This window comes from Psittacula echo, assembly GCF_963264785.1.
Source record: "Psittacula echo genome assembly, chromosome: 2".
Lineage (NCBI taxonomy): Eukaryota > Metazoa > Chordata > Aves > Psittaciformes > Psittacidae > Psittacula > Psittacula echo.
In genome coordinates, this window is record NC_137737.1 from 17,070,803 (window position 1) to 17,080,319 (window position 9,517).

Consider the following 9,517-nt stretch of genomic DNA (forward strand, 5'->3'; position numbering starts at 1 on the left):
AAATTCCTCCCAGTTATGGAGGAGGAGAGGAGGGCCTGATATTTCCTAAAAATATTGGGTTTTGAGCATAGGAAAGGAAGAAGCTTTGTGTTATGAGTAAGGCTGAGCAGCCGGAGTTCTGACCCTGGCAAAACAACTCATGAAGAGTTACACTGGGAGCCTTTTCCTCGCTTTCCTCCTTGGAAAGGCCCCAGCAGTGGAAAATAAGGGAAACCAAAGTGCTGAGCCCATCCTGTGACTCAGCGCTGACGTCATGCAGAGGTAGGCATACAAGGGCTACCTGAAAGTGGAATATATTTATTACAGACATTATAAGGACCCGTAAATCTTGCCCTGGCTTCCATCACTGGCGGAATCCCAGAGCCTTTCATGATTGTACAGAAAATCAGGAGAACATTTCGCTCACACACGACAACTGATAGAACTCAGTGTACCCGCAGTACAGCAAAGCACGGTGCATCATGCAATGGTCCGGACACCAACCACAGAAATTATACATTCATTTGGCCATTCGTCACATTCACAAGTAGGTTGAAAAGACATCGAGTCTAAAGTAAGGTTAATAGGAAACTAGGAAGAGATGAGGTCATTTGGACACTTATACCCTTTGGTTGAGCACAATCCAGCACAGCTTTGGGGAAGAGGGAGCAAGCACACCGGGTAAGGTTTACAAAACCTAGTGCAATTGAAGCCTTGTTTGTCACATTTAAAGAAATAGCGCTACTCTTTTTTGTATTGAGGTATCTGCTTGAGCTTAAGACAGTTACTTGACACGGTAGTCAGCTTTACCAATATAAAAGTGGATCCAGTTTGGAGAATGCGCTCACCCTGCTTAACCTGATAATCAAAGCGTCATTTCTAGAAAAATCTGTAAAAAGATAAATCTCTCAGACAAAGTATTTACAAGCAACAAACTCATAGACACAAACAAAGAATACATTAAATTAAGGGGATGAAAGTCCTATTAGTCGTGTAAACACTTGCAATAGTGCATCTCTTCATGAGGTTATGTACCCTAGATAACCTGTCTGCCACTTCGGGAAACTCAGAGGACCGTCCTTGCAGTGGAGGAGGGAGACTCGTGTGCCAACACATATCCTCCAGCAGAAAAAGTCTGGGACGGTTGCCGGGGTTGGGGGGAGAAAACCCCCTGGCACCGAGGCGCCGGGAGCCGGCCGATGGGAGGTGAGCAGACGGTGGAGCCGGTACCCCCGGGACCAGGCGGTGTGGGAATGGGAAAGGGGAACTGGGTGGGTGAAAGGGGAGCCGGGACCTCTCAGGGGAGAGCGACCGACCAAGGGACCAACCGGGGGACTGACATAACGGCGGTGAACAGAAGCGAGCTGCCCTGGTGGGGCCCTTGCGTCAGGCGGCCGTCGGGGCGCAGCGGATCTCAGTTGGAGGAAGCGAGTGTGTCTGAAGCCGCGGAGGAGGCAGGCGAGGCGCTGCAGGGCGAGGAGCAGGACTTCTCCGACGACTCCTCTGCCTTCTCCTCGCAGCCCGTGGGGGTGGCGGGGGAGATGGGCAGAAGCCCCTCTTTCTCTCGCTTCTTTTGCTTCATCCGCCGGTTCTGGAACCAGATCTTCACCTGTGTCTCGTTGAGCTGGAGAGAGGCAGCGATTTCTACCCGCCTGGCCCTGGTCAGGTACTTGTTGAAATGAAACTCTTTCTCCAGCTCGGTGAGCTGCTTGGTGGTGAAGTTAGTTCTGACTGTGTTGGGCTGCCCCACGAAGCCGTATTCGCCAGCTTTGCCTGCGAGGGGACATTCAACGGTAAGTAAGAGCGAATGATTTATAGGCGACGTAATCAATATGTCCACACCGGCTAAGTGATAGGGAGCAAGAACTTCTTAGGATAAGGGGGAAGCCCCGGCAGGGTGAGTGATGGAGTGCTAGGTGCTAAACCGGAGTCAGCCTCTAGTGTCAGAGGAAACTTGATAAGTGGTTTATGAATTACAAGAAATATGACCGCGGGAGAGGCGGAGAGGGGGAGTCGGGAATAAGCGGCGCTGGCTGCCAGCGCCGTGGGCAGACGGCAGCGGCTGCTCCCAGAGGTGCGGGCCGCCCCACCTGTCCGGTACCCCGCGGGCACCGAGCCGTTTTCCCCGCACCCACGGCCGAGAGAGGGAGAGAAGAAGAGGAGCGGCCCCCACTCAGGCCCTCCAGCAGGCCACTGACCTGTTTTGGGTGGGTTTCTTTTCACTTTCATCCAGTCGAAGGTTTGCGCCGGTGGCGAGGTCTCAGCGGAGGGAGATCGGGCGTTTTCCCGGTGGCCGGCGTGGAGGGGAGACAGGGCATGGTTGTAGGTGCCCAGGGACAGGCTCTGCTGCTCCTGCCCGTAGGGGGGAGGCACGTACTGAGCCGGCCCCCCGGCGTAGCCCTGGTGCGGGTGCTGCGCGGCAGCGGATGACGAGGAGATGCTCCCCGAGTACACGGCCGGAGCGCAGGGGGGGAAGCCGCCGCCCATCTCCGCGTCCTGCCCCAAGGGGTATGGGCCGTATGCCGGTCCGAAGCCCTGCGCGCCGTAGGTCGGGCCGCAGCCGGGGTGCGCGTAGGACACCCCTAGGCCGCCGTGGTGCTGGTAGGCGGCGGGCTGGGCCTGGGGGTGGTGGTGATGATGGCGGTGGGGGCTGATGGGCACCCCGCGGCCCGGGAGGAAGCGGTCCTCCCCGCTGCAGCTGCTGGCGCTGACGGCGCAAGGCTGGAAAGTTGTAATCCCGTGGTCAGGGTGGTAGGCGCGGGCGGTGCAGCCCCCCGCCTCGCCACCGAGGACGGGGTACTCGAGGAAAGAGCTCATCCTCGCTGCGTCCCTCTGTCACGCCGCCACCGGGTCTTCAGCGTCCGGCGGGGCCGCGCCAACTTTCCCACTTCCTCCATGGGGCCGGCAGGAAAATGACACGAAGGTACAGGCAGCGGGCAGGCACGTGGGGGGCGGCAGCCAATGGCTGCGGCGCCTGCGGGACTTTCCCGGCTCCTGCCGCTGATAGATCGCCGCGTCGAGGGCATTTAAAAGCCGAGTGCTCCGACGGCGCGGCACGGAACGGCACCGCGGGGCAGGGCGGCGGCGGCCACCCCCCGGGGGGGCGAGGGGGGGCCGAGCTGGGCTGTCGTCCCGCCACCACCGGGTCCCGCCCGCCGGCTGAGAGGGGAAGGCAAGAGAGATGCGGAGGCTGCGCCCGGCCCGCGGAGCCCACCGGCTGTGCCCTCCAGGGTGAGTGCTGCTGTAGCCAGGGTGCCCCTGCACATCTCCTGGTGTGGGCGCTGTCAGGCTGGCCCTGGGCACCTCCGCCACACACACCCCTCCACCGCATCTGCCGGCTGGGGCCACGGGAGTGGGGGGACTGCTGAATCCGCGATATGTGTCGAGAGGTTGGGGAGGAGGTCGGCTGGGACAGCGCTGGGAGCATCAGCCCTGGAGACGAGGATGGGGATGGGGCTGTGGATGGGGTGTGGAGTGCTATGGGAACGAAGAATGAGAATGGAGATAGAGACGGGGTTGAGAATAAGGCGGAGAATAGGAATGGGGCCGAGGATATGGATGGGGATTAGCTGGGATTTGAGATGGGATAGGGACGGGGCCGACGGATGTCGCTGGTCCTGTCCCGCCGCAGTCCCAGCGCGACGCCAAACCAAGAGTTAAAGGGGCTTGTTCAGCCGCATCACCAAGCGGCCGCGGACATTAACATGGAAATGAGCCGCTTTTGGGACTGACGGCCATTGTGCTCTCTCGGGCCTACCGTCCTCTCCGTGGCTCGTATCCCTGCTCGCCCCGCAACCCCGCCGGGATCCCCGCACCAGCGGGGTTGGGGTAGGGGAGGAAGAGCAGGGGCAGGGGAACGGATATTTAGGCGGGGGCCCGCGGGCTCCGCAGCCCATGTGATGGGACCCGGCGGTGCCACTGCCGCCCGCCCTTGAACCGGGCGGGGGGAGGCTGCCTGGAGTGCCGCGGGTCGCAGCCCGGCTGCCCCGGAGGCGGCCCGGAGCAGGGGTAGAGGGGCGGCGGGAGGCGCAGGGCCCACCGCCTCGGCCTCTTTGTCCCTGCGCTCCACCACCCGGTCCGGCATTGGCGGGAGGTGGCAGATGGCCAGTGGCAGAGGCGGCCCCTGGACCCTTGGGAACCGTGCCGAGCGTCGACTCAAACCTACCCATCCCCACCCTCACGGACAAAATGAAAGGCAGAGAAGTAGGGAGGGAGGTGGAATGTATTCAGTTTACGTGTGCGGAAAAGGAAAGGGAAGGCAAATGCCGGGCATCCGTCCGTACCGGCGCACCCAGCTTTCTGCGGGGGGAGAGAACGGCACCAGCAGGCTTCAGAGAGACGTCCTGCGAAACGTTATCCTCGGAGTTAGATGGATGGATGGATAGATGGAAAATCATGTCCCCTGCCACCCGCACCAGGAGGGGCTGTCTCCTCTATTTCTGCAGGTGCATTTCCAGCCGGCTTCTCCATCCTTCTGTTCTCACACTCAGTTCTTGCTTGGTTTGAAATCCAAAAGGCTCTTCTACTCTGCTACCTCTCACTGCTCACGAGCACACACACACAAACCCTCAAGCTCCTCCCTCACACATAGACTACAACATCCTCTCCTAGGTGCAAACCTCTCCTACCACCATTAGGTCAGCCCTTACCCCATGCCACCTCCATGGCCTCTCTACTGCCAGCAAAGTCAGAGGGCTCCTCTCTCCACCACGCGTCTACCCGTATGCCCTCAGTATTTCTATTTATTCTGATTTACTACGCGGGCATGGATGGTTAAGAGCGCTCTGGAAAGGTTCAATTTCTTAAACTCCAGAGGGTAGAGGACAAGAGCAATAACACTCCAGAGGCATTTACATCATTATACTGCTCCAATTTTGGCTATGGTTACAGCTATAAACACATTTATTTCATTCTTGTAAAGCAGTTGTGATAAATACTGCATAAGGCAGAGGAAAAAGGCAGGCCGCTGGGACTGTTTACTAATAAAAAGGCTGGCATCTTTTCAGTGCTTTTTCAGCCAGCCAAGGAAAACTATATCTTACTATAAAGAGATACATTTTACCTGTAAATTCCTCCGAATTACAGCCCTTCTCCTACTGTCTCCAGCACTCTGAAATCATTTTCCCTCTCCCTTTTTCTTGCCATTGTCTCTTTTGTTGCATTGTCTCTCTGACGGGGGGTTTGCTGCCTGTACTGTGCCTGGGAGCAACATCAGCTGCCCGGCAAGGAGGTGCTGCAGCCCCTTCGCCTTTGCCCGCCGGCAGCCCCGGCCCCTCCGCTCCACTCCGCGGCTCTGCTCCACTTTTCCTGCCCCAGGACTGGGAGTGATCCCAGCGATTTAGGATTTTCCGTGAGATTGTGCCCCCGCTGTGACTCCAAGGCTTACTGGGAGACTCGGAGGCGACTCCTGCTCTCTTGAGTTCCCCATTTACTTAAACAGCGTTTGCGAGAAGTTTGAATCTCGTGTCACTAAAAGTAAAGTATCGTTTTTTTTTACCTTCCCCTCCCCCCTTTTTTCTTTTCCTTAAGCGTTGCCAGAATGCAGAACTCTGGGCACAAAAGAAACCCCAAACCCGTACGTGCTCTTTCAGGTCCAATTTGGCCCAGTGGCATAGGAGTTAAAATGCCGATGAGGCTGCTCAGTCTCCGCAGGGACAGGGCTGGAGCAGAGAGGAGGAGGAGAAGAAGCAGGGCCGAGGTTTCGCCGCGTCCGCAGCTCAGCCAAGCTGTTGTTTTAAAAGAGCAATAAAAATGACTTATGACTAAACGCCTTCTCACTTAATGGTTTTAGACGGGGATCCCCAGCCCCGGCAAATACGTAAGAGGATTTTTATTTGTGCATGTGCTCCTGCAATTGATCTCTTTGATGACATTCTCATTCATAGAAAGAGTTTGATTTATGACTTTCGGAAGAATTGCGTTCAGCCCTTCCAGCTATAACCCACGCATTCCAGCTCCACAACGTGTTGCAGGGCTGGGAGAGAACACTCCTTGCGCGGACGGACAGCAGAGCCCCGGCCACAAACCTCACTCGCCCGTGTAATGTAATCACAGGCACTCACACACACACAGAGGGAAAAGCGATCGTACCCGCCCGGAATCCCCCGGTCCCGGAGCGGCAGAGCCTCATTGGCATCTGTTGCCCAGTTTTAGCCCGAAGAACGGGGCTCACCCTGCGTTTTGGAGTCCGCTGACCGGATGGCAGGCAATTTGGTGGAGGTTTCTGAAAGCCCGTCTTTGCTGCCGCCAGCAGAGAGGGGGGAGCCCAGAAGAAATTGCAACTTTAAAGTCAGAGTTTCTCCTTTTCGTTATCAGTCCTTCGCCCCGCAAGAAGGTTTAAACAGAAAAAATATATCTTCTGTTGTGTCCCTGCACTGCTCATCAAAAGGACGGGTGAAGGGACTGATTCCTCCCTACATTTTTTATCCTGTGTTTCTGCCACCCTTTTGATTTTACAGGCACTAACTTCTCCATTTCCTTTCCTTCTAGGGCTGATTTCTTGGTCCGCTCAGCACGTGAGAAGTAACCAAGCCCCTTCTCTGTGAGGTCTGATATTTTCTAAGATACGCTTCCTGAAACAGCTTGCTGGCTGCTAAATACTTATTTCTAGAAAAACAGGATTCCCCCCCCCCAAAAAAAAAAAAAAAGCTTTTCTTGTATGTAACAGGCTAGTTTCTGCAGGAGACGCTTATCCTACTGAGTCTCTCTTGTGTTTTCCCAGCAAGAGAAAGTGCTCGTTCGTGCTTTTGTTACAGCTCAGCATTTCCAAGCTTTGTATCCTCACAGAGATAAGATGTTACATTTATACATTAAAAGGAAGAGGTCTCCATCAAAGCTGCAAATATTTTTAGTTTCTCTGGTTTCTTTTTGTTGCTTTGTTTTGTTCTGTTCTTTTTTTCCGCGTGAAAACCCTTGCAATAAAGAATGTGAACCTATTTTCCCTCTCTAATAAATGTCATAAATTGGCAAAAAGGGAGAGCTCCCAGTCAGAATGCTGAATTTTGATTATTAGTAAATTAATAGTACAAGGGATGGGAAGGAATACCTGTCATGTTATCAGTCTTGAAAGGAGAGAAAGAGAAAGATGGAGGAGAAAGAAAAAAGAGGAAGCTCCTTGTAGCAAACAAGAATTTATTCTACCAAAAATACTTATGACAATGCATCCTAATGCAATACAAAAATAAAAAGAAAGTGAAGATACAATTCCTATATGATCACTTTCTTACAGACCTCATATATTGCTTTCATAGAAGGACCTAGAATGTGGCTAGGTTAGAAACGAACACAACTAAAACTTTGTAAGAAACGGCAAAATGGCATAGCAGAGGGAGGTAAAAGACAGAAAATACTGACCAGGAAAAGGGAAGGGGGGAAATAAAATAAAATAAAATTAATTAACGGGAAAAAAGTACAGAAGAAGAATAAGGAGGAGAAAGCAGGACCCTTGGAGAGGGTCCTTGGAGAGGACGTCTCTAATTTCTCAGTAATTCAGATGTTGCAAGTCAATCGTAGTGAGTGTGTCTGTAAAAAAGTCAAAACTGTCAGCAGAAATATCTACTGGACTGTCCAGAGATCCTGGCAAACTGGGAGAAACTGCATCTGAAAGCTGTAGGCAGGAATCTGTGGAAAAAACGTTAAAGTCCTGTAAAGAAGTGACATCTAGGGCCTCAGGACTGTCATTGTTCAAGCCAGCTGCACAGTTCTGGGCCATTGTTGAGAGGCAGTTTTGAACAGTGGGTGACTGATGTTGAAAATGTTTCAGATTTTTCTCATTGCTCGTTAAAGGCGAAACGGGGAAAGTCTGGGACTCTCCATTGTGCGCATTCTGTGCCTGCTGCTGGGAGAGGGCATTCTGCTGGAAAACGTAGCCTTCCCGCTCCAAGAGAGCACCGGAGACGTTGCTGAGGGCTTGCTCGAAGAGGGATTTCTCCTCCTCCTCCTCCTCCGCCGTTTTCTCGGAGTCCTCTAGGGTCTTAAATTTTCCGTCGCTGTTCTGATTCTCCTTGCACTGGGTCTGTCTCTTGTGCTTCATCCTCCTGTTCTGGAACCAGACTTTGACTTGTCTCTCGGTCAGATCCAGCAAGGCTGCAATCTCAACCCTCCTTGGTCTACAGAGATACTTGTTGAAATGAAATTCTTTCTCTAGCTCCAAAAGCTGGGTGTTGGTGTAAGCCGTCCTCAGCCGCCTAGATCCACCGCTACCGCTATCGGGGATTTCAAGGGGGTCTGTTAAAAAAAGAAAATAAAAAACAAAAAAGAAGAAGAAAACCACCACCACCACGCGCACCCCAAATCACCACCGCCAGAGCAGCGAAAGGGAACCCAGACGCACGCACACACAAAACAGATAAATGCACGGGTTGAATTTCAGCACCCCAGCACATCGCATCCCGGGGGGGGAGGGGAAGTGCTCTCTCCACACGTATGTGTCTATATCTATATGTCCATATAGCATAAAATAGCAACTGCAACAAAATGGCCGCCTTTGGATGCAGTAAAGCCATTGTGTTGCAGTGCTGAGCGCCTGGTGCTGCGTGCCCCTCAGCCACCTCTGCCAAATCACTGCATCCAGCTCCCCAACCTCCCCACACCAGAGCAAACTTTATATTAGCCATACCGCAATTTATAATTAATGCATCAGCTGCTTAGCTAAGCGGGAGCAATCTATCACTCTTCATTACTGTCAAATATCCTAACTCTAAGACGGCGAGACAAGAGAGGTCAGCTCCAACTCAAATAAATCATCCCGCATTAAGCAACTTGGGGGAAAGTTTGGGTTTCCCGCTAGCCCGGCCAGCGCCATCCTCCCGCCCGCCCGCCCCTCCGCCTCGTCCCCCCGCGAAGCCGGGGAGATGCGGGGAGCCAAAAAAAGCGGCCCAGCGGGGCCGGCGGCGTGTCTTTGGACTGACCTTTGTGGCTGAGGCAGGCAGGTCCGGCGGCTGAGGCGGAGGCCGAGGCGGGCGGCAGCGAGGATCGCTTGGACGCCTTTTTCTCTTTCATCCAGGGGTACTCCGGCTGCGGCGGGGCGCCGGCGGGGCCCGGGCTGCCGCTGCGGCCGCGGGGGCTCGCCTTGGGGCGACCGCCGCCGCTGTGGCGAGGGTGGCTGCCGGGGTTCAGGCTGGGGATGGTCTGCTCGAAAGGAGGAGGAATCAGTGTCGAGTGTGAAAGCGTCGAGTTCTTGATTGATGAACTTTGAAATGTATCACCGACAGGGGGAAAAGATGTCAGGCACTCAGCAAGCGATGGCTGGCTATTGATAAAACCGATCTCTCGCTCAAATGCGAAATTCATGGCCTTCAACTGGCAGCCCCCGCGGAGAAAAAGTTCGCTCGGATTCAGGGGCCTCGGGGGGGGAAGGCCCAGGAAAAAGGAGAGAGAGGAGAAAAAAATATAGCATAGAAGATCGCTGGTGGGGTGTTTTTTTTCTAATTCACTGATTACAGCCGTATGGGGACCGTGCTACTATTAAACTATTGAATTCATGGAGACAAGGTTGAAATTGGACCGAATTGGCTGTCACATGATTGCCTCTGCCCAA

At 54.1% G+C, this 9,517-nt stretch overlaps 2 protein-coding genes across 2 annotated transcripts; both read right to left on the reverse strand.

Moving 5' to 3' along the window:
* Positions 1-1,393: 1,393 nt before the first annotated feature.
* On the reverse strand, positions 1,394-2,796 carry HOXA1 (homeobox A1; the record flags this gene model as incomplete). Its single annotated transcript, XM_080609581.1, has 2 exons — positions 1,394-1,752; positions 2,178-2,796. 2 exons carry the CDS (start codon positions 2,794-2,796, stop codon positions 1,394-1,396), a joined length of 978 nt encoding a protein of 325 aa, XP_080465707.1.
* Positions 2,797-7,459: 4,663 nt separating this feature from the next.
* Positions 7,460-9,300, reverse strand: HOXA2 (homeobox A2; the record flags this gene model as incomplete). Its single annotated transcript, XM_080611528.1, has 2 exons — positions 8,889-9,300; positions 7,460-8,205 (listed from the first exon to the last, which is right to left on the reverse strand). Exons 1-2 carry the CDS (start codon positions 9,268-9,270, stop codon positions 7,460-7,462), a joined length of 1,128 nt encoding a protein of 375 aa, XP_080467654.1. The 5' UTR covers positions 9,271-9,300.
* Between the last annotated feature and the right edge of the window lie 217 nt (positions 9,301-9,517).